General features: G+C 55.2%; 8 protein-coding genes across 8 annotated transcripts; 3 read left to right on the forward strand and 5 right to left on the reverse strand.

Moving 5' to 3' along the window:
- Positions 1-673: 673 nt before the first annotated feature.
- Positions 674-3,912, reverse strand: IWZ02DRAFT_381132 (Maf1 regulator-domain-containing protein; the record flags this gene model as incomplete). The annotated part of the gene is made up of 4 exons (XM_066765150.1): positions 674-1,771; positions 3,382-3,656; positions 3,704-3,821; positions 3,877-3,912. Coding segments are annotated over 4 exons (1,527 nt in total), but the record flags the coding sequence as incomplete, so codon positions are not given.
- A 154-nt stretch (positions 3,913-4,066) lies between these two features.
- Positions 4,067-5,588, forward strand: IWZ02DRAFT_41795 (uncharacterized protein). The gene is made up of 3 exons (XM_066765803.1): positions 4,067-4,101; positions 4,157-4,380; positions 4,442-5,588. The coding sequence occupies exons 2-3, from the start codon at positions 4,355-4,357 to the stop codon at positions 5,373-5,375; spliced, it is 960 nt and encodes a 319-aa protein (XP_066620915.1). The 5' UTR covers positions 4,067-4,101; positions 4,157-4,354; the 3' UTR covers positions 5,376-5,588.
- A 3,101-nt stretch (positions 5,589-8,689) lies between these two features.
- Positions 8,690-10,574, reverse strand: IWZ02DRAFT_470910 (amine oxidase; the record flags this gene model as incomplete). Its single annotated transcript, XM_066768831.1, has 3 exons — positions 8,690-10,124; positions 10,196-10,233; positions 10,290-10,574. 3 exons carry the CDS (start codon positions 10,572-10,574, stop codon positions 8,690-8,692), a joined length of 1,758 nt encoding a protein of 585 aa, XP_066620916.1.
- A 684-nt stretch (positions 10,575-11,258) lies between these two features.
- Positions 11,259-12,850, reverse strand: IWZ02DRAFT_41856 (endoplasmic reticulum vesicle transporter-domain-containing protein). Its single transcript, XM_066765813.1, has 3 exons — positions 12,679-12,850; positions 11,991-12,536; positions 11,259-11,936 (listed from the first exon to the last, which is right to left on the reverse strand). Exons 1-3 carry the CDS (start codon positions 12,755-12,757, stop codon positions 11,461-11,463), a joined length of 1,101 nt encoding a protein of 366 aa, XP_066620917.1. The 5' UTR covers positions 12,758-12,850; the 3' UTR covers positions 11,259-11,460.
- Positions 12,851-12,912: 62 nt separating this feature from the next.
- On the reverse strand, positions 12,913-14,162 carry IWZ02DRAFT_457582 (uncharacterized protein). The gene is made up of 2 exons (XM_066767946.1): positions 13,949-14,162; positions 12,913-13,765 (listed from the first exon to the last, which is right to left on the reverse strand). Exons 1-2 carry the CDS (start codon positions 13,970-13,972, stop codon positions 13,160-13,162), a joined length of 630 nt encoding a protein of 209 aa, XP_066620918.1. The 5' UTR covers positions 13,973-14,162; the 3' UTR covers positions 12,913-13,159.
- A 659-nt stretch (positions 14,163-14,821) lies between these two features.
- Positions 14,822-15,247, reverse strand: IWZ02DRAFT_435113 (uncharacterized protein; the record flags this gene model as incomplete). Its single annotated transcript, XM_066766418.1, has 2 exons — positions 14,822-15,176; positions 15,228-15,247. The coding sequence occupies 2 exons, from the start codon at positions 15,245-15,247 to the stop codon at positions 14,822-14,824; spliced, it is 375 nt and encodes a 124-aa protein (XP_066620919.1).
- A 2,488-nt stretch (positions 15,248-17,735) lies between these two features.
- On the forward strand, positions 17,736-20,387 carry IWZ02DRAFT_483685 (uncharacterized protein). The gene is made up of 3 exons (XM_066769172.1): positions 17,736-18,008; positions 18,140-18,251; positions 18,306-20,387. The coding sequence occupies exons 1-3, from the start codon at positions 17,848-17,850 to the stop codon at positions 19,932-19,934; spliced, it is 1,902 nt and encodes a 633-aa protein (XP_066620920.1). The 5' UTR covers positions 17,736-17,847; the 3' UTR covers positions 19,935-20,387.
- A 4,074-nt stretch (positions 20,388-24,461) lies between these two features.
- Positions 24,462-24,989, forward strand: IWZ02DRAFT_381110 (uncharacterized protein; the record flags this gene model as incomplete). Its single annotated transcript, XM_066765146.1, has 1 exon — positions 24,462-24,989. One exon carries the CDS (start codon positions 24,462-24,464, stop codon positions 24,987-24,989), a length of 528 nt encoding a protein of 175 aa, XP_066620921.1.
- Between the last annotated feature and the right edge of the window lie 201 nt (positions 24,990-25,190).

Here is a 25,190-nt window from a genome sequence, read left to right on the forward strand (position 1 = left end):
TTTTTGACGCCAAAAGCGTCGCTAAAAACTACATGGCTGCTGCCCCAAGTTGTCCCACCCGCCAACCAACCGGCCAACACAACACCGTGGAACGCCATGCAAGAGCAGAAGAAACAATGCAACGAGACGACGTAACCCTACATTTCAATTTCTCCCACAGGCACTGTTCCAGACGCCGAGAACGTTTCCATCATTAATCCAAACACGTAGACGGTGGAGCAGGCAGGCAAGCTCTGGCGTCTCGCACCCATCAAGCACTGCTCCGCTCAGTCGTTTGTATTCGTACGAGGGCAGCGGGAGAGGAAGGAAACGCCAAGGAAAAATGTGAAGAACACACTAAGTAAACAGAGGGGAAACAATAAACAGCAGAAACGGCGAGTGGGTATCTCGAAGCACAAACGCATCGCTAGCCGCTCCCACCGGCTGCTGGAGGCGCCTGCGTCATACCCGGAGCAGTGGGGGGAAGCTGGATGAATAAAGGAAAAAACAAAAATAGAATAGGTCAGAAGAGGAAATACGGCGTGCGGTGACTGGGATAGGTGAGCCGGTGTTCGTGTCGAACATGTCGCCCACCGAACCACGAAACCGTGGGGCGCGACTTTCGCAGCCGTCCATGCTCGGTCGGCTGCCGAACTCTCGTCGCGCCCCAGCCAACTCGTCCGCTCGACACCGTCTACACCTCCATCGTTTCGGTCATGTGTTCGTCCATGCCCCTGACATCGCTGCCTCTCCTGTGGGCGTGGGGCTCTTCTTCCTCGTCTTCCTCGAGCTCCTCGTCCTCTTCGACGTCCTCGGTCGCGTATTCCTGATCGTCGAGCATCTCCTCATCCCGGTAGACTTCATCATCGCCCGGGTGTGCTATCACCATGACATCGTCATCGTCGTCGGGCCAGCCTGCCGAAACCGACAGGCCGTCAGCCGACTCGCCGAGCCAGTAATTCGCGCGCTTGTCCGCACTCTCCAAGCCCATGCTCAGGCCGCCACGACTGCGCCCGCCGCTGGCCGACGACCGCCGATGCGCCGCCGGGCCCCGGGCTGCCGCCGCTATCACTGCTGGACTGTGCGACATGACCGACATGCCCCGCAGGTACAGATAGCAGACGCGCTTGCGGTTCTTGTTGAAGAAGAAGTAGTTCATGCTCCAGATGGCGCCCTCCTCGCCATCAAAGGGATCCTCGTCCGGTTGATAACAGTAGATGGCGCACTCGCGCAAAGTCATCTCTTTGTCGATGAGCCGCCACATTCGCGGACTCCACATGGTGTGACCGCCCGGTGTGCGCGCGCCCGATGGCATTGGCCCGGAGTTCCAATTCGAAGGCACGGCGAGCATTGCACCGGACGGTCGCGGGCGCAGGTTGTAAAGCGTCGTGTCGATCGTGTTCATGACCGAGCGCAGGGAGCGCTCTTTCCGAAAGTCGGCCGGGCGCAAGATGTGGCTGAAGTCATAGTCGGGATGCGAGGCGTTCAGCGTCGCAATCAGGTATGCGAATGTCCTCCTGCTCGAGATTTGGCTCAGAGGGCCAAACGGCGACGATCTTGACAGGTTGAGGGACTCGGCGAGCGATTCAGCCTGGGGAGGCGACAGGGACGCCGACAAACGGAGGACCGTCTCATGTTGCGATTCGAGCGAGTTCTCAATGGTCTTATAGAGCTTCTTGTCGGATCCCGCCGCCTTGGTCGTGTACAGGTCGCAGCCGCCGATTACATGGCAGTCGGGCGTGTCGAAGTTGAGGGCGCCGTTAACGTCTTCAAAGTCGCGGAGGGCCAGGTACTGCAGGACCCGCGTCAGCGAGGAGGTCATTCCGGGCGAGGTTGCCTCGGCGCACTCGTTCGAGCAGCTTCATTTGGCACTCGAGAGCAAGCTGGATGTTCCAGGACTGCCGGAGACAGGAGATGGACTGACCTTCATGGTTGCGCTGGCCGGCTGATGTGGTGGATGCGGTGCGATTCCAGTGCTTGTAGGTGTCGTCGCAAAAGGTCCAATCTCTCACCGGGCGATCTAAAAGTGTGAAATGGACACCAACAAAGCCTTGGTAGCGAGGTTGGCAGTGTCGGTGGTACAGGAGTGGGTAGTGTTGTGGTTCGATAACGCGAAGGCCGTTGGTTACTCTCGGCTAGCGGCAGGTGGCAGCGTTTGGATGCTGGGTTGCGAAGAATAGGGCGGATGGCCACAACTATGGTGAGCAGTGCTGTTGGGGGAGTCGAGGGCGTTGTTAAGAGATGGCATGGTACGGTACGGGCTATAGGGTAAGATGAGCACGGTGATGGGCTGCCGCCGAAGGCCACCTCAGGTGGAGAGCCTGGGCTGGAGGGAGGCTGCCGGAAATCCGCCACGTGATGGGCCGGGCCCCTGACCTTTGCTGACCTTGGGTTCCTTAGGTTGTTGTCCACTAAGAGGCGAGACCTTGACGCATGTGAGGCTTTGACGCTACGACAGCGCTGCAACCGGGCCAGCCTGCCTGAGACCACGTTTTTCAACGCTGCGTGAAGACTTGGTGACTTGTCAACTCTGTTGATTGTGATGGTTTGAAGCCGCTCCCCCGACAAGGAAGACGCGGAACCTGGAATGCGATGACGCAATGTGGCCGATGCTCAATCCCTCCAGCGACGCTGCCCCCTCAGGAGAACGAGGGAATTAACGTGGCGGTGTGAGCTGATGTTGCTGCAAGGGTTTCAGGGAGAATCATTCGATGGTGCTTCTGTTGGTCAGCACCTCCATCACCACTCAGGAGACCATTCAACCACCGCAAACCGTGACCGACATCGAGACATTTGCAAGCTAAGCTGCACGATCAATCAGGGTATTCGTTGGTTATTCATTGCTAACTCCTAACGCCAGCATAGCCTTGCCTGCGGCAAAGGGCGCTTTTAGGTACAATACACGTCCTGGGAGCCTCTGCAAAAACCGAGCTTCCTGTCGCTGTACCCATCCAACTCCACATTTCCCAAAACGCCTTTTTGTGACATGGGGAGGAAGCCTTAGCTGACGTCCTGGTCTCGAACGCTGAGACTTTGCTGCAGATGCAGCCTCAAAGGAAGCCGCTGGCGCGAATTTGGTCCTCAAGGGCTTGGGCATCCTGAGAGGTTCCAGCCATCAGATTAGCGTGTTTCTGGCACATACTTGCGCGCGCAAACAAATGTCATGGAGGACTTGTTTCGTAGGGGGTATCATGGTAGAAGTATCGAATCGCCGGTAGATTAGCCAATCTTTGTAACGCCGTCGTCCTCGACCTGCAGTTGTCATTAACATGTCGTTTCCGAGTTGCCGAATGCCTGGGCCGTTTGCGCGGATTTCGAGAGCCTCGCATTGCATGGTAATGCCGCTTGTTGTTTGGCCTCCAATTTGCTCTTGAAGTGTGCCGAGAAAGACTACCAACTCACCTCCATGTCTTCTAGACTGTCCTGCTGGCTTATGCATCGTAGGACATTCTTTTTGCTGCTTTCCTGCATCTCTCCAGCTAGGAGTAATTCGTCCAGTATGAAATAGGCCTTTTGAAAGTTGAAGATGATGTCAAGCTCGCAGACGTTGCCGTAGTACTTGTCCATCTGCTCGACATAGCGGTGGACTATTTCGAGCGTGATGAGCTCGTTGTCTTCCGAGTCGCAGCCGGCAATGAAGAACAGCGAGGCATAGCGGCGGTACACAATCTTGGTGTCTGATGGCTTTCAGCGTGGTCCAGTGCTGCGAGGCCAGGTGGCATACCTTTGTATTCGAGAAAGTTGCACATGCGAGTACGGCGAGCGAGGACTAATTGAGAGACATCCTTGACGATTTTGGCCTTGTCCTTGGGAGACAGTGTAGTGAACCACTTGGCGAGACGCTGAATGCACATTAGCGACTGAGGCGGCGGTCGAGGGTTGCGGTGGAGGACATACGACTTTGCCCTGCCGGGAGAGGAGGATCAGGTATCTGGGAGCGTCAGCTTCATCTAAGCTTATATGACGCTCCGGCACTCACTTGATGGCCATGGCAGGAGTCCAGGAGGGGGGGGATTGCGACGTGGAGGGGTGGTTTTGGAGGAGAACCAGGAACGAGGCGCCGTGTAAGCCTCGCCAACCAGGAAGGAAGTTCGGAGAGGCCCGCACTTAACGCCGGTAAAGGCCCGTGCGCCGGCCCATCATTCGACGACTCCGACCATTTCTGACTTTCGGGCAGTTGATTATAACATCTCTGCGGACAATGTCCGACTTCTGGCTTGGAAATCACTTTGCGCCAGGCCCGTGATGCGCCGACCCTGCTCTTCGACATCCTCCATCCAAAAGGCGCCTGCTGAGCCAGAAGAGAGTCGTTCTTCGAACCCCTCAAATCCCACTCTTGTCTGCTGACAAAGTTGCTGGAACCTCCGCGCCCACCATGACCCGTTTGATTCTCTCCACGTCGTATGCCTCAGTTTGCTCTGGCAACAGGTCGCTGCTGTCCACGCTGACATGGATCAACCAGCAACATCATGGGCAGCGCGCCCACGGTCGTGCGCCGCAACCCAGTCGAGAAATCAAACACGGAGCTGACGTCGTCCCTCCGCTCCAACTTCGCCGTGCACCAGCAGTCCTGCGCCTCCAGCGACGCCTCGGTCACGAGCAACAGCGACAACAGCCGCCCCTCGTTCCGCGAGTGGACCGCGCAAGACGGCTCCTCGCTCTTCATCCCCGCCGTCGACTTTGCCGCCTCGGGCCTCGCCGAAGAGCGCGCCGCCTACGACATCACCGTCAAGCTGTTCTACCTGCCCCACGTCCCCGTCGCCGCGCGCGTCGCCCAGACTCGCGACGCAATTGACTTGGTTCTCCGCGAGCTGCACGTCAAGAGCATCGATCTGCTCATCGTCTCGTTCCCCGGCATCGCCTTCGACGCCGATGACGAAGATTCGGACGTGTCTTCCGGAGACGATGCCGACGCGATCGCAAGCGGCAGCGCAGACGACGTAGACGGCATCGAGGCCATGGAGAGCATGATTGAGACATGGCGCGCGCTCGAGACGCTGTATGACGAGGGCCTGATTGCAAGGCTGGGCCTCTCCGAGTTTGGCACCCAGCGTCTGGCGCGCTTTTTGCCCAAGACCCGCGTGCGGCCGAGCGTGGATCAAATCAATGTGCGCGACTGTTGCGTCGTGCCCAAGCCTCTTATTCTGTATGCCAAGGAGCAGGGCATTGAGTTGCTGACACACAATGACTGCACAAACGTCTTGCCCAGCGGAACCTTGAGAGAGCTGCTTGGTCCAGGAGAAAACGGAGCCGGCGTGCTGGCTGGTCCGGGTGGGGGCGAGGGATTAAAGGGCGAGGTTGCGCCGCAGTGGGTGGTCAAGTACACAGCAGTGGTGAAAGACCGAGGTGTGGTGGAAAACAAGGGCTACTTTGCGGTTGCTGAACTGCGAGAGTAAGGGCGAGCAAACGGCACATTCAACTCTTTTGATCTTTGATCCATCTTACTCGCAGCTCGCAGCAGTTCCGGATTTGGTGTTTCGGCGGAAGCATTTGAGCTTTCAGACTGCATGATCAGAGAGCCATAGAAACATCGTCTTGCCATCTTCACCAATTTTGTTGTCTTTTCTGCTTTTCTATCTGGAGATGTCTAGAGCCGCTCATTCTTCGACGCTCAAGCTCAGCTATGGGATGATTGAAGCAACCAGGGTAAGTGGTCTCCTCCGCTTCCAGGTCCAGCCGCTGGCGCTTCTAATGCCGGATCGTTCAGTGAATTTCTCATTTGCCCGTCCCCGAAGCAGACGCCTCTTCGTATTGCACCTTTGCCCGCTTTCGTACAGTGTCCAATAACTTCCTCCACGCATAGATTTCCAAGCTGCTGGATGTGGACGAAAAAAGCGATCAAACACACGACTTTCGTCCACGTGTGCCTTTCAGTCCCCATCTCACTTTTCACCCTTGCTCGCCTCATGGTCCTCCAACTGGGTCTTCAGCAGCCTGCACTGTTCGTAAAGCTGCCACATGAGCTTCCGCTCTGCATCGATGACCTCCTTGCCCTGGCTTTCCTTCAGCTCGATTATCTCGCGAACTTGCTGGTAGACCGGCCAAAGGACCTTGAAGCTCTGGCCTGTAAGCAGGAGGCTTTCAGGGACGTCCGATGATTTTGTCGCTGGAGCGTCGGTCTCCTTCTCGATGAGGCCTGTCTCCGTGATTGCATTCGGCGTGGCCGGGACGTGAGGTTCCACTGCAGCAGACAAAGGAGAGACAGACATGGGAGCAGAAGCGGAAGAGGTGTCACTGAATGCCGGAACGTTCTTGCTCTGCGGAAAATCGCCAGGAAGGCGGTCTGTGGTGGCGTTTGATGCGCCAGGGTCAGAAGTGCCCGTTGTAGCCTCTTCATGCGCTGAAGCTGGCAGACTGCACTGGCCGTTGCTAAGAGCTGCTGAATCTTCGGCTTGGAAATCTTCAGGAGCTTTTCGGGCATCGTCTTCAGCTTTGGCGCCTGGAGTAGGCTGGGAGAGGGCCGTGGCACTTGCTGTCTTCTCGGGAATGGGCGATATTGCCTTGTCTCTCGAAGACGACTCTGAGCCTTGAGCGGGAGCTGTTGTAGTGTTGCCAGTGATGGTAAGAGCTGGGACCGAATCGGGTGTGTTTGCCGCAGTGGTCGTCATCGGATTGCCAATGTCCATAGCGCTGCTGTCATTTCTGGGAGCAGTCGGTGGATCAGGCGCGTTCGCCGCCGCTGAATTCTTCTTGGAAGCCGGCTTCGCGGTGCCCTTGGAGGTCGCAGCAGGCTTGCTCTTGGACCTTTTGCCTTTTGCAGTAGATTCGGCAAGTCTGTTGGTCTTGAGGGTAGCCGTCGAGTCGGGCAACTTCGCCGCATTAGCAGCTGTAGTGGAAGGGTTTGGCTCCGGATTGGCCGTCAAAATTGGTGCAGTCTTGCCCTCCGGCTTCTGGCCCGGGGCGGTGGTGGTTGTGGCATCGACCGGCTTGGGCACACTTGTCGCAGTGATAGCCGCCGTGGGAGCGTCCAAATCATGGGTCTTCGCAATGGTAGCCGACGTGGATGCGTCCGTGTCTTGGGTCGCTGCAGTGGTAGCCGCCGTGGACGCGTTCAGGTCTTGGGTCTCTTTCGACGTTGTCGCAGTCTTCGCCTTGGGCTTCTCGCCTTCAACTGCATTCCTAGTTTCTTCATCAAAGTCCGCAGATTCGAGCGAAGTGAGTGAAGAGTCGGATTCTTGTTGTTCCTTTCGGGGTTCACCATGAGACAAAGGCTCTGATTTTTCTGTATCCTTCTCCTCCTTGGGCGCATCGTCAAGCGTCGGGGCAGTGGCGGAGCCCTTCCTAGGAGCCTTGCTGGCAACACGCCGACCGGTCTTTGCCTTTGGTGGAGGTGAAGGAGCATCCTGGTCAAGGGCTTTCGAGGCCTTGCGTTTCCTGGTCAGAGTCTTGGCTGGAGTGGCTGCAGCTTTGACAGCAGATGGGGCAGACTGGATGAGCGCAGTCAATGTCGTCGTGTTCTTTCTTCCGCCCCGAGTCTTTGGTGCAGAGGGTGCCGGTGGATCGGACGCAGACGTAGGCTGCGGAGGCACGGCCGGAGCCTTCGACGTGCAGCTTCTGGTTTTCGCCGGCGAGGACGCTGTCTTCGTGTCAAATGAAGTTGAGGGTTTGGTCGCTTGCTGCTTCGCTCTCGAACGCGTCGCGGTGCTCGAGGCAGCTTTGGAGGTAGCCTGAGGAGCACTGGCTTTGCCAGCGGTCTTCTTCTGACCTGAACGAGTAGCCGGCATGTTGAAATCTGACGGATGGTCACGATGTTGTGAGGAGGAGGAATAAATGGGTGCGAAGGGGAGCAGAGATGGAATATTTGTGCGGCGCCGAAGACGCGGACCCGTTTACTCGCGCACCGGCAGCTGTTGTCGGGCAGTTGCCATAATCGGCGCAAGAGGCTGTTGTTGGAAGGAGTCACGCCTTCATCAGGTCAGAAACCTCAGGCCATGTTCCCCACGACGATGGATACTACGTCTCCAATAAGACTCGAACGAGCTCATGCGAATCATCATAAGAAGCTACTTATCACTCATCTTCATCCTCCATCACAGACTCACTCATCTAGTGGCCCATGCTAGAAAGTGAATATTCGTCTTACCAACAACGTCGACGTGTGGACACTCTCTTCTTAGACTGGAGCCTGACTTAATCTCAAATCGGGGCTATTGTCACTGCATAAGGATGAATGCCCGGATGTACGAGGGGGGAAAAACAAAGTCTTCGCTAGGCAAGAAAATTGACCTTGTACTTCATCAACATTACTGCGACTACTCCTGGCTCAATCACCTCGTAGCCATCTTTTCCGCGTCTGGTTCGCCAGCCCATGATACCCTACTTTAATGAACGTTGCAGTAGAGTATTGCATTCGCTTGGGAATAGCTACACATCAGAATCTCCCAATAAGCCCTTAATGCGGCCCTTGACCAGCAGACACTTTCTGGCAAGAGCAGCGCTGTTGCAACGCGAACCATACCAACAGCTCCAAATGGCTGACCTTTGGCGCCAGCTCCTCTGCGTTCCTTGTGCCAGATGCAGAAATCACTTTTCCCCTTGCAGTGTCTTTTCAGGCTTCAGAGAGATAATTCTGTATGCAGAGGAGTACCGAGATGTACATTTGTATTCGCAGACAAAATGCCCATCCATCCAACGACTGCAAAACCAACCTCACCTCGACCCGCATGCATCCTGTCCCTCCCCTCCACCACACCACCCGCAAAGCACCATCCTAATTCTTGGCCTCTCCATTCCTTCCACCGTAAGCGCTCTCAATCCACCTGCCCACACCCTCACCACTCCAATACGCCCCCGTCACAGTCCCCAGCGCCAAAAAGCTCGCCGTATGCTCGCCGGCGAGCCAGACGCGGCGCTCGGGCAAGCCACGGCGCAGCGCCTCGACGTCGCGATCGCCCTGCTCCAAGCCGACGGGGAAGTTGCAGTAGCTGCCGTAGCCGGCCAGCTCGTCGGCGGCCCAGGCGGTGGCGAGGACGGCGCGCGGCGCGCACGCCGGGTCCGCGGGGTCGAAGTTGGGCAGGCGCGAGTAGTAGGGCGCGAAGAAGGCCAGGAGCCGGGCCGTCGCTGCCGGCGACGGGTTGTGCGGCGACGATCCGTCGAGAGACAGCATCGAGGCCAGGTGCTGTGATGTTGCGCCGAAGGTGTAGAAGAGGAGCGTCGGGTGCGCCGTGCCCGAGGGCAGCGCGGCCATGTTGACGCACTCTTGGTTCCAGGCCGAGGGGTTCGTGTCCGGGGCGTAGAGCGGCGCTGTCCACTGCGTGAAGCCCGGGTGGTGCGTCGACGGCGTGGCGTTGGGATCTATCGAGTGGACGGGCGCCGTCGTTGCCGTTGTGTTTGGTATCGAGGTCCTGGCTGTCGTAGGGATGTTGTTTTTGCTGGCAGGAGCGGCGTTGGGCGCGTTCCAAAAGGCCTTGGGGAACGTGATGTAGAATTTGTCCAGACAGCCGTAGCCAAGGTTGTGGATGGCTTCTGAGATGGGTTTTGGAAGGTCTGGAACAAATGCAGATTGGTTTCTTTTCAACCACCCCAGTGGCGTTGTCATGACCAGCTCGTCAAAGTCCAACGTCTTGCCATCTGCCAACTCGACTTCGACTTTGCTCGGCTCAGTTGACCCGTCCTCGTACTTGGTTTCCACCTTCTTCACCAGCTTGCCAAACTGAATGTCCGCGCCTTGGAGCGCGGGCTTAGCTATCCTCTCCAGAATCTTCTTGTACGTCCCTGCAACAAAGAGATTGTCGCCGTCGATGCACTCCTCGAGCCAAAAGAATCTTAGGCTCTGCTTCTCAACGCCACTCCCTACAAAAGCTCCCCACATCTCTGCCATCTTCAAGAGAAAATTTCGCTTCTTCTGCTTGGCTGCTTCATCAAGATCCGTGTCCTGGTAGAGCTCCTTGGTCTCCTCTTTGAGATAATCAAGGAGGCTTTTGCTGGGAGGTATTGACGCGCTGTGCTCTTTTGCATACTCCATGCCGTCACCGATGATGCTCCATATTGTCTCTGCAGCCTCTGCGGCTTCTTCCCCGGGCAAGGCTTTGCCCTGCTGATCGTAGATGCACTGGCGGCCATCCCAGTTGTGAGTAATGGTGTTGGTCTCTTTTGCCAGGTCTAGGATTGGATTATCCTCAGTCCCATGTATCCAGTTTGGCCCACTGGATGTTTCCGCACATTCAAAGTTAGTCAAGTCGTGTCAACGAATCCCTTTGAAGGATACCAAACATACAGGTCAACAAGGTTTCCGTTGACATTTGCTTGACAGAGCTGTCGAAGTCTTAGCTCATGTTGGCGTGTTCGATTATCAAAATTTCAAGACTCACCCGGCCTCCTATACGATTTCTTGCTTCCAGGATGGTGACTTTGTGCCCCGCCTGGAGCAAGATATCGGCACAGCGCAAACCACTCACCCCCGCGCCAACGATGCCAACATGAGGCTTCTTTCCATGGGGCAAGGCGCGCCGTATTAATGGGTTCATACTTGTGCCGTTGAGGTACTGACCAAAGTTCTGACGATGAGGACTACTCTGCAAGTCTTGCTGCATACGATCTGGACTGCCGTCGCTGTTGTAGCCCTGGTTGGACGAATGGTAAGCTCGGCGCTCCATATTCAAAAGGGGTAAGTCTTCCGAATCGGTGATCAAAAGGGGGAGTTTCGGTGTCGTGTTTGAATGACCGTGATGGCCAGGTACACATAACAAAAGAAAAGAAAAAAATAAAAAGGATTAACAACGCGATGCAGGACCCGGAGATAAGGTCTTATCAGAACAGGAAAATGGCGCTATGTCGGGAAGAAGTGCAGAGGCGGCTATGCAAGGGAACCGGCGGGTCTGCGAGAGGGCTTGGGAAATGCGTGAGGTATGCTGAGAAATATACACCACGCCCATTATTTGCTCGGCGAAGCTGCCGGCTGGGGCGCCAGAGCATTGTCCTCAGTCGAGCTCTGTACGCCACGCGCGTCCATGGTCTAGTCCTAGACAAGCATGGTCTTTGAACAAGGCCAGACACGCGCCTGAAGTCGGTAAACCGGGCGCAGCTGACAGGAGGCCAGGTCGAGTTGGTGGCAAGAAGGGCAAGCGGGTACAGGAACAAGCAAGGGCCGATTCAAGCCGTCTGTCCGAATGTGGTGGAGGAGAGGGAATTAGGAGGCTGCGACAGCTCACCTTTTGTGTCTTGGTGCCGGTCAAAAGGGTTCGTGGTCAGGACCGGTCAAGGGCTGTCTTTCGGAGAGCATACGAGGGAGAACACAATGATAGACAGGGAACAAAAATAGAGGCGCGGGATGACAGACGGAATGATGAAAGACCTGGAGCTTGACGCACGACACGACACCTAGCTGCCATGATCCCTGCACTATCGATAACGCCGATCAGAGACATGAGGCTACAGTAAGGACAGAAGTAATTGAATAGGCTATGTACAAAAGCTGTGTATGCAACGCTCCATCCTATCCTATCCTAAACGCCAGCCACCTGCGAAGCCAAAGACCACCGTCTAGATTTTCTTTTCCTGCATGCTCGGACTCCTTCCATGAAGCACACCAAGACCATCGCTTCTCCTGCTTCTCCTGCCCCACGCGCTTACGACGGCCTCGCCCACCCTGAAGCACCAACCTCCTGCGACCATGACACCACTCACTACGTTGACCAGCCGCACAATGAGAGCAAGGAGGCCCCCGTTTTCTTCCGAAATGGTGAGCAGTATTGGCTCAATGTCGAATTTAACAAAGACGCCAGGCACCGCCATCTCCGGCACGGCATGAGACTGCTCCGTCACCGCATATTGGTTGGTGAAAATGGTGGAACGCGTGTCTGTGTACAGCGTCGGCACCACCGAGATGTAGTACTGGAACTTGTAGAAGTGATCGTCGGAAGTGGGGGTCACGGCGCGGGTGTTGTCTAGCGGGTTGTGGAGCGAGGGATAGTAAGGGCCAAAGGACAGCTCATTGACTTGGTGGGAGAAGTTGAACTCTGAGATACGGGGGGTTAGAAATCAGTATCACTCGGACTGAAAGGAGTGCTCACGATCATGCGGCAAATGGTCTCCAAAGGCCATGTAGCCGTGGCCTCTTGCGGTAATGTGGAAATCTCCCTGGACCTTGTTCCCCTCCAGCGTGCCATATATCCTGCACGAGTCCGGTGCTCCCCGCAGCTTTGGCGTCTTGGGAAACTTTCTCTTTGCCTTGGCCGCTCCCAGGTAATCGTGAACATCTTCCTCATGGTATCGATTCTTGCCCTGGTCCTTCTCCAGCCTGTGGATATTCTTGCTCTTCTCCACCCACCAGTTCCATCGCGTCGGATCCATCTTGAGCGTGTCGCCGGCCAGGATGCGGTCGCCGGAGGCGTCTTGCACGTTGACGTTGAGGTCCTTGCACTGCATCGCAACCACAATGTCCAGGTTTATTTGGAGGTCGTGGGAAATGCCCTTTTCAACGCTAAAGTTATGGTGGGTTGTGCCCACCCACCACCGCATCGACTCGGTAACCGACAGCCATACGCAGGTTACAATGAGGAGGAGAGTCCAATTCGCGCCCGAGGAGGTATGTTGGAGATAGCTGGCCTTGGTCTTGGCTGTTACAGCGAATTAGCTCTATGATTGGTATTGTAGCTGCAGAAAAGGCTGTTGAAGTGGGCGCAAACGTCTTGCAAGCGTTGCGCGTGAGGGCGCTCAAGCGGCGCAAGGGAGCTGGTCGAAGGTCGAGCTTCTACTTACGGAACGCATCAAAGGCCTTGAGCCCGCTCTTCCCCTCAAAGTCACCTTCTTGGAGGCCGCGGTCGGCGAATCCGTTCATGGCAGCAGTATATCAGCAGACGGCGCTACATGGACCAGCCTGGCAAGAGTCTGCGAGAAAAAGCTGATGGCGAACGGCGTCTTGGAGGCATAGTGGCCGGAAGAAGCCACCTCATCTTCGCGGTCGCTGGTCTGTGCTCAACTTCCGCATTCGAGAAGTTGTCCCGCTCGGCCAAATCTTGAGACGACGCGACGCGCACTCCACTCACAAGCACGCTTGAAACGTTTACAATTCACAACCACGTCTCAGAGCAGTAGGTCTATCAATTCATTTGTTTCATTCATTGGTTCCTAGCCAGAGGATATCGTGCTTCGTCAACCCAAAGCATTAAACCCCAACTCCCCAACCTGTTAATATTACATGTCATGATCTCGTTGAAGACATTCAGGTCCTTTTGTCCACCTATGCACTCCTCTCGCTTCCCAGGACGCCAAAGTCGTTCTTCGGGTCAATGTTTTGCTGCCTGGGTCCGGTGGCAGAGTCCTGAGCGCTCTGCACAGCATTGCGCTGGAATCCGTTCTCGGCAGAACGTCCAGGGTCGTTCTTGGTGCCAATCTCGCTGTTGAAGCTGGCGTTTGGCTCGGAGCCGTCGAAACCGCCCTCCTGAAGGTTGCTGCCCTTGGGCTTGCCACCACTCTGGTAGAGGTCGACGTTGGCATAGGTTGGCGCAGGGCCCGCAGACTCGGCACTGCCGCCAGTAGCGCCAGTGGTGTTGTAGGTAGGACCAACGCCGCCCTCCTTTCCAAGGCTTTGACCAGCGTTGAGCTGAGCTGTCTCGCTCCATCCAGCCTCGGCCTCGCGGGCGTCGGCGGTGGGAGCTGCGCCTAGCACGGTTGCGCCAGAAGTGTTGGTGTTGTTGGTTGTGGTGCTGGAAGAAGGCTGCTCGTACACGCCAGCCTTGGAGTTGCCAGCCGCAAAGGCACCAGAGCCCTTTGCGGACTCGGCAGCCAGGCTGTCGTTTGTGACGACACCGGCGCCCTCCGACTTGACGGCGTTGGGGTCGTTAACCTATGCACAAACATAATATCAGCAACTGTTGATAGCAGACAGAATTGAGATGCAAGTCGAGAAGCTTTCGCTATCCACCTGTCCTCGAGGCTCTGGCAGGTGATGGCAAGCTGGAGCTTCTTGAGGAATGAGGCTGTGAGGGGCAGGCAGGCGGGGAAGCGGGACACAGGAGAGCTTCCATACCTTGGTACCAGCGGAGGCGGGCATTTTGTCTGATTGAAGTTGCGTGGATTTGGAAGTAGATGAGGTAGGCGTGGTAGATGAAGCTGGTGTCGCTGCGAGGGTGAATTGAGTCGTGTTGGGGAACTCTGAGGGACTAGAAGTCTGAGATGTTTGGCTGCCAATATATTACCTACCTTGGCTGCAGCGATGAGCATGTGACGTCACGCATGGGTAACTGGTCGACGGCAAGGAAGCGCAACTCAACAAGATGGAACCCGATTTCAGCCACCTTTTCTTGTGGGTCCTGTGAATCCCATCAGTCGACATCGATCTCTATGATGCCAATTTGCCCCAAGCTGCAAAACATGGTGCACGGTTGCGGGAATTGCGCAATATCACCCCGCTCCATCACAAATTCAAACAGGCAAGCTTTGGCATTAGCAAACGCCATCCGGCGGTGAATCCCCTACATCGTTTAGCTTGTTGGCTGACACCGCCAAATGTGAATAGAATAGAAGTTCATGATAGTTGGCATATGGTTCAGGACAACATGTTATATCGGGTTGTCAGCGCACTATGGAAACACGATGTCTACCTCATTACGCTCGTCTAAGATTGAAATTTTTCAAGTGGAGTTTTTGTAGTCGTTGATTTCACGTATTGATGTCCACATTTGATTGGGTAATTCACTGATTACGAGACAATTAAGTTGAACAGTCGTCAATCATTCATTGATGTGGTATCTAAATCTTCCGTCGAGCATTCAGATGCCATCCCATCCCAGCCATGGTGAACGCCATCAAGAAAATGCTAGTGATGAAAAGAGCAATCCGCTCGAAAGTGGTGGAATCTCATGCAAATCCATCCCAATTACTCCATGAAGACGAGGGAGATTTATTGCTTGGTGGTGTCGGAGAGACCAGGGTGGTTCTTGGCACCCCTTGCAACAGCGTCGTTGGGAAGGCCAGATAGGCCGTCCTTGGCCGTCCTGCCAACGTTGATGTCGGTGGTGGGAAAGCCGGTCTCGCCGCTGGTGCGGACGTTGCTGTCGGCAGAAGAAGGCCCACGCAGGCTGTCGTTGCCAGCGCCGTGGGAGATGTCGGACTCAATCTTGCCAGAGCCGACGTTGACCTTGGTGGCGTCGGCAGAGTTCCAGTCAGAGGCAGTGGGAGGCTGGTCGGGAAGAGGGAGGTTGGCCTGACGCTCCTCGACAGTCTTGGGGTTGGCGCGGTCGACACCGGTGGTGGGCCTGAGAATTGTCAGTACCAAAATGCCCAATTCAGGCTGGAGATGAGCTTACTGCATGTTGGTGACGGGCATGATGATGGTTTTGTTGGAGTGTGGTTTGAGAGAGGTCGGAGGTTGGGTGATGTTGTTGTGAGATTGATTGTTTGGAGGATATGTCGTGTGAGTTGTAGAAGTGCAAAGAGAGAGGCGTGGTGGGTGGCTGTTTTGTAGTGCGGGCAGCGGTTGAGGTGATGGGCGTGTGACGTCACGGGCAGCTCGCCAGGGCTGCAGGTCCAGTGTTGGTTCCTTTCCTTCCCCACCGATGTGCATCATCCGCAATCAGGCTCACCTGCACCCCCACGCAGGGGCAAACGGATCGAAGTCTTGCGAAATCCCATCGGCAGATCTGTTCTCCCTTTGTCCGTCTACGGCAACAATCAGGCATCTAAGGCATGATGAGTTCCGCCCTCCAACTCCGCCCATGACGCAAACGCCTCCACGCCTGCCAAGGCACTCAACCCACCGTCTCCGCCGCCAAAACCATCGCTTTCGTCACTTCACCTGTTCCCTCCCGCCTGATGACGACCCTCGTCCTACGTTCCTGGTGCCTGAGACTCTGGCTGAACCTGTGGACCCTGATCGCCCAACATTTTGATTCGATTCAGTTCCATCAACTCCGTGTTCAGAACAGCCATTGTTCAACAGTGACACTGCTTCTTGGTAGTACAGGAAATCCTCAGTGCACAAAGGAAGACAAGTCTCGATGGCATGTGATGACAAGCCAGAGTGGTTTGCGTAACAGTGCCCCTTCTCTAGGTACCATTGGCCCAGCAAGAGCGTGCCTTGACTGCAGAAGACCTTGAGATTCTGAACCTGTGGAAGTGCAACTACTGGTTAGATCTGAGCATCCTCAAACCCACTAGAGAGCTCTCCCATGGTACCACTCCTCTCTGACCAGTGCTCTCTTGATTTTTGCCGGACTCCTTCAAATTCTATTCTTACTTCTAAATCAAGATAAGTCACATAGCACTTCATCGGAGCCACGCAACACGTCGCCCTGACGTTGGCACCCCGCTTCATTCCCCAAAATTCGTCCGATCTCAAATCTTCAACCGTTTCCCCGCCTAGGTTCTTGCGTTCCCTGTTCGGAGCGGGCCGTCCCGCTGTGCTTCTCCAATCGAATTGTCTGGTTATTCTTCTTCAAGGTGGATCAGTGGGCGAAAGGAAGTTAACCAACTAGAGTCATGACATGATTTTCCTGGCCGAATTTGTAAGAGGCAGGCTGATTCAGATTTAAAGATACAAGCTTGCGCAAAGGGAGAGATGGCATGCTTGGGTCAAATCATTGCTTGCCTCATCTTTTATACATGACTGAAATATCCGAGAAGACGTGAAGCCATACAGACTCAAAGGATGAACCGTCATACACCTTCCTAACGTATGCATTACCTGGAAAGAAAGAGTGAATGTAAATATAATATTAGCCCTCTGCTTCGTCAATTCGCGATAGTTCAAGGTGACTTCAACACTGGTATCATGCAGCAGTCAATGTAGTCGCAGCGAGGCCCCAACCAATCCCCCATGCTTTGAGAAAATTTCCAGCCTTTTGCAGAAGAAAGAGGTCTGAAGCCGAGGGAGTGCTTGCAGTGTCTGAGCGCGGGATACTTTTGTGTGCATTCTCTTTTTGCCGCGGTTTGACTGGGTAGGGATCGACCAATCATGGTGGCACTAGGCAATGTAGGCTTGTGATTGAGGATAGTACCAATTTTTTTTTTTTTTTTTTTTTTTTTTTAAAAAAAAGCAGTCATGATGAATGAGAGCTGGGGTAAATTTTTGACCTGCGCGAGTTTGTTCCCCCGAGATTCGATACAGCTTGGAGTGCTCGGCGATGACTGCACTTGACTGTCGGAGGTGATAGAGTAAGATGGAAAGAAACAATTATGTGTGGCTTTGGTATACTAAAGCCTTATACGACGAGGAGATGATTGTGCGATTCTCCAATTGATCTCCACCCCGAAGAAATAAATTCTTAAGGAAACATCGAGAAAGACACAATCGTCACCAAACACCGACGCAAGATGACGGCCATGATTCAAGGTCTTAGAAACATGCAAGATCTCACGGCATTGCTCCTTCAGAGGGCTCCTTGCCTCAAATCTTGAGAGGCGAAGCTCGAAAAAGGTCGAGAATGAACCGGGTGAACCGGGCTTGATTGTAGTCGCGTTCCATTGACCATGAACAGTCAGTCGCAAAGTAAGGGCGATTCGATCGTACTAGTGTACTCATCCCGTGCGAGTTCAGAATTGTTGTTTGTTTACAGGCGCATGGGGGAACCGGCCTGAAATTTGACATGCACGTGAGGCCGCGTGGGCTCCGTGTTTTGCGTGTTGCCAATCAGCGCGAAGAGAATTCAAAAATCGAGCGCGCGATAGACACAAAGACAACCTAGCGGTTGGATCAAGGTGCGATCGTGAACGAAAAAGGGCTGCATTATTTTGGCGAGGCTGTTGAGGCATGCTTGGGGCCGTCTTCGCTAACGCTCTTCGCATCATTACCGCGGAACCGTCAGTGCGCCCGCTCACATCGCTCAGCTGGACGCGTCTCCTCAGCTTCGCCCACCTCCGCCTTGACGCGCCGCCCATCCCAACACCATCCTCTTTTTCCCATTTTTTCTCATCGCGCGTCTAACCACTATGAGCGATCCTCCTCCTACTCGCCCAGTGGGTGCGCCCAAGGTCCGAAGTCCTCCTTCGTCTTTCGCCTTCCTCGTGTCGTCCCCAGACCTGATTCAACGAAACCTTCCACCTAATGTCGACAACAAACCTCTTGCTCGCCAACGGCGCAGACGAACAAGGTACGCCTCCAGCTTCCACGAACCCCCACCCACAAAACGCGTCGGTACGAGTGGCGATCGGTCCTCAACGAGCGGAGCAAGGGATACAGATCGGTGCCTTAACGCGCTGCTAACTCGATTTCGCAATACAGTCCCGAGGATCAGAAGATATTGGAGACTGAGTATCAGAAGAACTCCAAGCCCGATAGAAACGAGCGATTGGACATTGTGAGCCGTGTCGCGCTTGGGGAGAAAGAGGTGCAGGTGGGGTGCATACATCAACAACACCAAAACCCAAGCTAATGAGGAAATCTCCAGGTTTGGTTCCAAAACCGTCGCCAGAAAGACAATCGAAGATCCAGACCGCTAGAGCCCCATGAAATCCAGGCTCACCTCCAATCACTCTCGCGAGAATCGGACGTGGACGACGCGTTCTCCTCATCGCCCGTAAACTCATCGGATAATAAGGAAGGGACAAGTTCTCAAGAGGAGGTTGGGAGAAAGCAGGAAGAAGGCGACGCGTCTATTCAGCACGAGAGCAACGCGGCAATTCCGTCTCAACCGCCCTCCCAAAAATCAGAAATCGTTACCGAGAGGGATGTACCACCTCATGTGCCACGGACAGATGATGTGCAACCGCAAGTTGCAACCGCAGAGCCACGTGTGAATCAACCACCAACGGCGGCACCAATCACAGAAATCGGCAGCTCTCAGCCGATACCGTCATCCCAAGAGAGTGCGTCCAAGTCCATTGGCTATCTTGCAAACCGGCGGAGCCAATCCTTTGCCAAGCCATACGAAGAGTCTTCCAACGAAAAGCCTCATGTCGGCCCTGTGCCTGAGAATCAGACTCCAGCTCGAACTCTCCGGAAATCGAGTTCATTCGTGCGACTGTCGATGACAGAGGATGGAAAGGCCAGGGTGGTTAGTAGCGAAATCTCCCCTTCTCCTCCGCGGTCTCAGCCGACACCGACCACTTTCGAGGGCGAAAGGGGGAGCTTGCGCCGGAGTTACAGTGCCGTAGGATTGCAAGACCAATTAAAGGCCGCTGCTTCGCCAACTTTGCCGTGGTCTACGAGTGGTCGGTCTCGAGATTCAAGGGCGTGGGAGTTTTGGTGTGACAGTGATGCTCGCAACTCTCTCACAGTCAAGGCGAACCAAGAAGGAAGTGGATCTGCAGCCGACGCGATTGGTCTGATTCGCTCAACAAGCAAGAGTTCTCTCAAGACAAACTCTGGAAAACGAAGTGCTCAGCTCATTTCTCACGCGCCAGGAATTGGCAAGCGGCAGAAGGTAGATGAAAGGGGTACGCATCGACCTCCCCTGTCACGTGCTTCATCTTCGCTGGGACGCCTGCAGGGTGGTAAACTGGTCAACAGCGCGCGATCATCAGTGCAGCGAAGCCAGACTTCAAGATCGCAAATGCCGGCAGAGAAAGACGGAGACGGCTTTGAAATCCCACAAACCGAGTCAGACAAGGAGAATTGGGAGCCCGGGGCACTGGGAGCCGGCCAGCGCCGCAGCACCAAACCAACCATGGAAGGCAGCGGCGGCGGTGCACCAACTCTATCTTCTTCGCGGCGCAGGGTTCCGCTGGGCGAGAACACCAACATTATTACGAGCAGCGGTGGCGTCGGGAGCTTCGAGACTTTCATGGACCGCCAGAAGGGTCTGAAGGGTCCTTCATCGGTTTCACAGCGCAGGCCTCTGGGTGCTTCGTCGGCGCGTAGCAATGTCAATCAGCGGGAATCCGGTATCACGGCTAATCCAGAGGACGACGACGAGCTCCGTGCGTTCATGGGCGGAGAGGCTTCATCGAAGACGACTGCTGCTGCGGCTTTAGGGCCCGGGAGCCACAGTCACAGCCAACGGACAAGCGTGTCAAGCGGCGAGGAGCTTGGCTGCGTGCAAGGCTTGCTCAAGCTCAGCCAGGGCAACTGGAGATGAGATGAGGGAGTGGGTGTGTGAGATTTCGTCTCCGAAGCTTGTCTTGCCATTGCCTTTCATGTTCCCTTTTCCCTCATTTTGTTCCAGAGTAGGGCGTAGACAAGGTTTTTGGTTTGGCGGCTGTGCGGTGGTTGGCTCGTAAAAGGAATGAAACGACGACGGCCATTAATTTTTTGCATGATTGGTGCGAGAGAGAAAAAGAGAGAGAGAGATGGTGATTGTGTGCTGTGGAGGAAAGTCCTTGTTTCACTTGTCTTCTTGGTGTTCGCGGTTGATACTGGCGATTTGCTTAGTCTCAGTTTTGCATCACTCATTCGTCTCCTTCGCTTTGCTCGCACATAACGTTCTCCATCTTTCATTCGGTGCACAAATGTGTGATCAAATCAGTCGTCATCAAACGATAACAACGCGTCGGTAGTAATGCGAACAAGCCTCCGAGCTTTCTGTATGGGTAGACATGAAGCAAGTGATTTCTCTCTCTCTCATCTAATCTCACACCCAAACAACCACAACACTGGTACATACAAGTACCTTACTCCCGATCCCTACGCTCCCTCGCCCGGGATAATGTATCATGAGGCGAAAAAGCAAAGCACGCAACCCGACACACACACACACACAAAGAAGCTACGGTAAAGGCAGCAAGAGATGATCAGCGCAGCGCTCCTTAATCGAGGCTTAAGTTTGTTGCTGATGCTGCACGAAACAATGCCGGACGAGACGATGGGATGACGGGGAAGCGGGCAAAACCGTACTGTGCGACAAAAAGTAAAAAGTCAGGTGAAGTGATGTGTTGTGGGTCTGGGCTGGGCTGGGCTGGGCTGAACTGATTGTCTTCTTGTTCTCTGAATGGGCGGATGACCCCTGAAGGTTCCTGTTTGAATGGGGTTTGAAGCAAAGAGTCAATCAGCCCTACAGTATCCGTGCTGCGATATGTACTTACGTGGCACCACAGGAATTCGTTTCCTTCCGTTTTGCTTTGCTTTGCTTTGCTTTGCTCTGCTTTGCTTTGGCTATGCGTGCAGTGCGCCTTGTTGTTTATTCAGCCCTGTCCGTCGCGTGCGTGCGCGCGTGCGCGAATGCCTGCCTCTGAAGCATAAAGTAGGAAGGATTGATGCAATCTCGCGTTCGTTGGGCTTCGAATCAACCAACAAGATCACTAGAAGCGCCTAAGTAGAACGGAAAACAACGAACAACAACAGTCGCTCGCAGACACAGAGAGAATCACAGTGAGCGCTCAACCAGGCTTCCACTTCACGGGCCAGAAGTTACTTAGTGCCCGGAGCAGCAAGCTGCGCGAGTAGAAAGCAATCGAACCCCAACCGAACTGTCCCTCTCATCTCACCTCATCTCATCTCATTTCAACCAGCAAGCGGGGAGGACGCGTGGTGGGCGGTCGTCGAGAAGATTACAAGCTCAAAGTTGCCCGAAAATTGAGCCTCTTCCCGCCCGCGCGCACCAGTCCCGACATCCCAGCAACCCGATTCCCAAGTCCCTGGCTGACGGCCGCTGGAATCGGGGGTCGGGGTGCGGGTTGGCGTTCATTCCACCTTTCACTGGATGGAAGGAAGTGTGGAGGGTCGACGGGTCGGGTAGCGGCGATGCGGGTAGGGAGTGCTAGCTGCCGCAGGCCCCGGGCGTGGTGCTGTTTTCTTTTTTTTGCGTGGCCGAGGTTGAATGGTTGCTGATGTCGATTGACCCTGCTTGAGTTGCTTCTGCCGTCTGTCTGTATATCGCCGTCTCATCGTCATCCGTTGTTGGCTGGTGGTTGGGCATGTAGACGGTGGCTCAGCTAAGGGTCTTTGCTTTTGACAGCGGTAGCCAGAAGACGTCATGGCTAGCTTGGTCGATGGCGGTTGTTGGCCAACTAGCTACATACACAGCTAGCTGCCGTTGCTGCCCATCACATCATCGCCGTCATGCGTCTGCTGCAGCTTTGCGTCACTGCCGAAGGACACAGAACTGTATCGAGGCTTCCACAGACAACGCGTTGACGTATAGCTGTATCAGGAATGGCTGCCTCGACTTGGGTTTCTATGCAACTACTCAGTTCTAGAGTTGGCGCTGCATGATGGAAACACTGGACCAAGCGCGCAACAAGGAACAATCGAACCTCGTCGATATTGAGAGGCGCAAAGGGACTGCCGGGGAGTAGTCTTCTACAGTGCTGTCAGTAAACGCAGCGAGTTGTCGTAACCACATGGAGCGTAGCGCGGGACAGCCACCCGCGCGGCGGAGGGCGAGGCAGAGACGGGTGGCTGCACTGGCTAGTCTGACCGTCTTGGCTCTCTCGCCATCACGACGACTCCTGTACCTTTGAGTAATATCGGTCCTCCATGTCGTGAGTAGCTGGAAAAATTGGACCTCATATCAACTGCAGACACGACTTGAAAGGGACGCGATTCACGATGTGCTTCCGTCCGCTCGCGCTCCGAATTCCTCTACTCGCTCTGGCTGACGATGGCTGTGCGGATTGCAGGCAGCTCCCCATCGCCCTCGAAGCCTTGCGGCCGTTCTGAGACGAGCCCGGTGGGCTGGTGGACCAGCAAGCTGGCCTGGGCGGTCCAACCACTACAGTGCAGGTGTCTGTCTGCCTTCGCCCTGAGACCAGCAGAGCTTCGGGTCTTGATGGGACGCGACGCAACCCTCGGCCAGGGCTGGCGGAGAGTTTGGTTCGCATAGTCGGAACTAGGATGTTCTAGTGCAGCAGCTGGTTTGGTTGGCATGCAGTCCTCTTTTCGTCTTGGATTGGACATTGCAGCAGCAGCAGCAGCAAGGCAATAGCGGCAACGGCTCATGTGCACTGACGATGGCTGAGGTGGTCTTGAGTTGGGGTCATTCCTGTGACGGGGCAGGCAAGGCTTGCGTCCCCTTGCCGCGGCTTGGTGGTTTGCAGAAGAAGCCAAAGGAGCAATGCGTGCAGGAGTGGTGGTCGATCCGGGCGCTGCCGGTTGAAACAACCGCGGTGGGCAGCAGTGGCCCTGTGGCCTTGAAGCTCGATCCCCAAGACTTGGCCTAGAAGCTGCCAGATTAAAGCTCCTACTTGCGCGCGAATCAGCGACGGGGTTGAGCAGCGAAAGGACGCAGCGTCTGGCAGGGCCAGGCTGCAAGGCCTCTTTTTTTCTTATTCTTTTTTTTATTTTATTTTTTTCCCTTTCTTCGTTACGCTTCTCTCTGTGGTTAGGCGGACCGGCTGTTGACTGGCTGGTGTTGGCGTCGACGGCCCGCGAACGGGAGCAGATCATTGGCCCGGAGCCGGAGCCATACATACCTACATGTACTTGGCGCAGCTTCAAGTCCGACACAAAGAGGACCTCTGAGATCAATTCCTACGCATGGCAACGACTTCAGTAACGCGTCCCGAAATAGCATCATCATGTTGTCATTGAATTTTGATTCTGAGGTCACGGCAGCTAGGGCTAGCGAGCGCTGGTTTCGGGGGCCAGAGTTGTGCATGCAGACGACTGTCCGGATGTTGTTCGCGTTCGCCGGTAGAGTCTGAGCGTCCCTTGACAATTCGTTCTCTTGAAGGTTGCGTTGGGAACAGCGACGAGGCTTCTCAAATTTGCGTCAGTCACGCCGTCAGCCGTCTTCTTTGTCTGCCTAGGTAGTTTGAACCAAGAACGGGGACGTCCATGGCCCACAGCTGAATGGAGCACAGCCGCCACAGGCCAAGAACGAGCTTATCGCGGACATGGCGGTGCAGTTAGGGCTCTGTTGCCAAACAAACAAAGTAAGGTGAAGGAGCCTCAGTCAGCATTCCCTCGATTCCTGACGAGGGCTGCAAAAGTCGTGGCCGGCCGTCTGCATCGACCTGCCGTTCCACCTCATACATGCTGTAGACTAACTACTGACTGGGGCGCCTGAAAGAACGGAGGCTACGGAGGCACACAGGCACAGGGCTTCCAATGCCGTGGCGCGGAGGCTGGCAGATGCGGGTGGTGTAAGTCGGTAGGCAGTCATTCAGTGTTTTGGTGTTGCCGGTCATCGGTCGGATGCTGTCGAGTCCGTAGTCCGAGTGTCCACCTCACCTCAGTCTTTGTGAGTGAGAGGACTGGGCGAGGTGCGTAGGTGGATTTAGAGCAAAGGGTACGGTGCGGTATCCCTCCCACACACCACCTGCGCACCACCTCGCTGATCAGTGGGATCGCCGTGTGCCTTGCCCAATTTACCCTGTGGGCTCCCCACCTGGTCCCCTGCAACACGCCGCTTTAACGCCGGCACCTGGCAATCATCTTGCTTCCCTACATAACCAGCATCCCCCGCCCAACCATCCCGACAGGGAACAAGAAGCCTGTGCTACCTCGCTCTTTTAGTATTCTTCTTCTGCTCTTCATTCCCGATACTTCAATCGCCAATCTGCTCTGCAGCCTGCCTTGGCTTTATTGTTCTCCACGACCACAATCTCAACTACGTCGAGCCACTGCTGAGGCAACTATCCTCCATCACACCAATAACAACATCATTCTCCCATACTTCGTGGGTTGTCATCACCACCTCCCTACTACCACCATGTCTTCCTCCGCCATGCTCTCGCGTCAGGGTGCGGACACACTCGCCATACCTTCTCAGATGCCTCGTCTTCGACCTCACAGGCAACATCTCGGCGGCTCCAAGAACCACCTCAAGCTTCCCAACCTTCCGAGGTTCCACCCTGCCAACTTTCCCTCGCAATCATCGAGTCAGTCCTCATCGCCATACTCCAGCTCAGCGAGCCCGCCTCCACCACCGTCGCCGCGTTCCCAGCAGAAGCAATACTCCGAGGCTCAGAGGCAACTTTACTTCTATCAGCGAGACCTCGTTGCGAACGCTGTAGCTCGAAATCCTCTCCCTGGAAACCGGCCCGTCAGCCCCCGGCTCAACCCTCTCGGGAGTCCCGGCCCCGTCACGCCGCTTGAACTTGAGGGCCCTACTGGAGATTATCTTCTCGCCGGAGCCAGCACGCCCTCGGCCAGCGACGCCGCTTGCAACGAGCTTGTCGAAAAACTTATTCAAGAGGAGGCCAGGAGGGCGGGCTCTATCTCCCCCAGCTCCAATTCCGTGCGCAGTTACTGAGTCCGGCGCCTCAAAGGCCCCCACATCGACTCTGTTGCTTCTCCAGTTTGAGCATCCTCGGTGTTTGTCTTCCAAGCGGAAGCCTTGCTCTTCTTAGCAACACCTGCAAGAATCACTGCCACGAGGCACCGGTGGTTCCGAGTTCCAGACGTTGGTTCGGTTTTCTCATCTCCCGCTCGGCGGTTCGCTTCAGACCGACGA

The sequence above is a fragment of the Phyllosticta citriasiana genome, assembly GCF_038021145.1.
Source record: "Phyllosticta citriasiana strain CBS 120426 chromosome Unknown IWZ02scaffold_10, whole genome shotgun sequence".
NCBI lineage: Eukaryota > Fungi > Ascomycota > Dothideomycetes > Botryosphaeriales > Phyllostictaceae > Phyllosticta > Phyllosticta citriasiana.

Coding starts and splice junctions, on each gene's coding strand:
- IWZ02DRAFT_41795 (XM_066765803.1), top strand. CDS start 4,355: ATGACCCGTTTGATTCTCTCCACGTC. Junction 4,381..4,441: donor CGTTTGATTCTCTCCACGTC/GTATGCCTCAGT, acceptor TGGATCAACCAG/CAACATCATGGGCAGCGCGC.
- IWZ02DRAFT_41856 (XM_066765813.1), bottom strand. CDS start 12,757: ATGAACGGATTCGCCGACCGCGGCCTCCAAGAAGGTGACTTTGAGGGG. Junction 12,537..12,678: donor CAAGGCCTTTGATGCGTTCC/GTAAGTAGAAGC, acceptor TCGCTGTAACAG/CCAAGACCAAGGCCAGCTAT. Junction 11,937..11,990: donor AGACCATTTGCCGCATGATC/GTGAGCACTCCT, acceptor CCCGTATCTCAG/AGTTCAACTTCTCCCACCAA.
- IWZ02DRAFT_457582 (XM_066767946.1), bottom strand. CDS start 13,972: ATGCCCGCCTCCGCTGGTACCAAG. Junction 13,766..13,948: donor CCGCCTCCGCTGGTACCAAG/GTATGGAAGCTC, acceptor GTTTGTGCATAG/GTTAACGACCCCAACGCCGT.
- IWZ02DRAFT_483685 (XM_066769172.1), top strand. CDS start 17,848: ATGAGCGATCCTCCTCCTACTCGCCCAGTGGGTGCGCCCAAGGTCCGA. Junction 18,009..18,139: donor CAACGGCGCAGACGAACAAG/GTACGCCTCCAG, acceptor TTCGCAATACAG/TCCCGAGGATCAGAAGATAT. Junction 18,252..18,305: donor TTGGGGAGAAAGAGGTGCAG/GTGGGGTGCATA, acceptor GGAAATCTCCAG/GTTTGGTTCCAAAACCGTCG.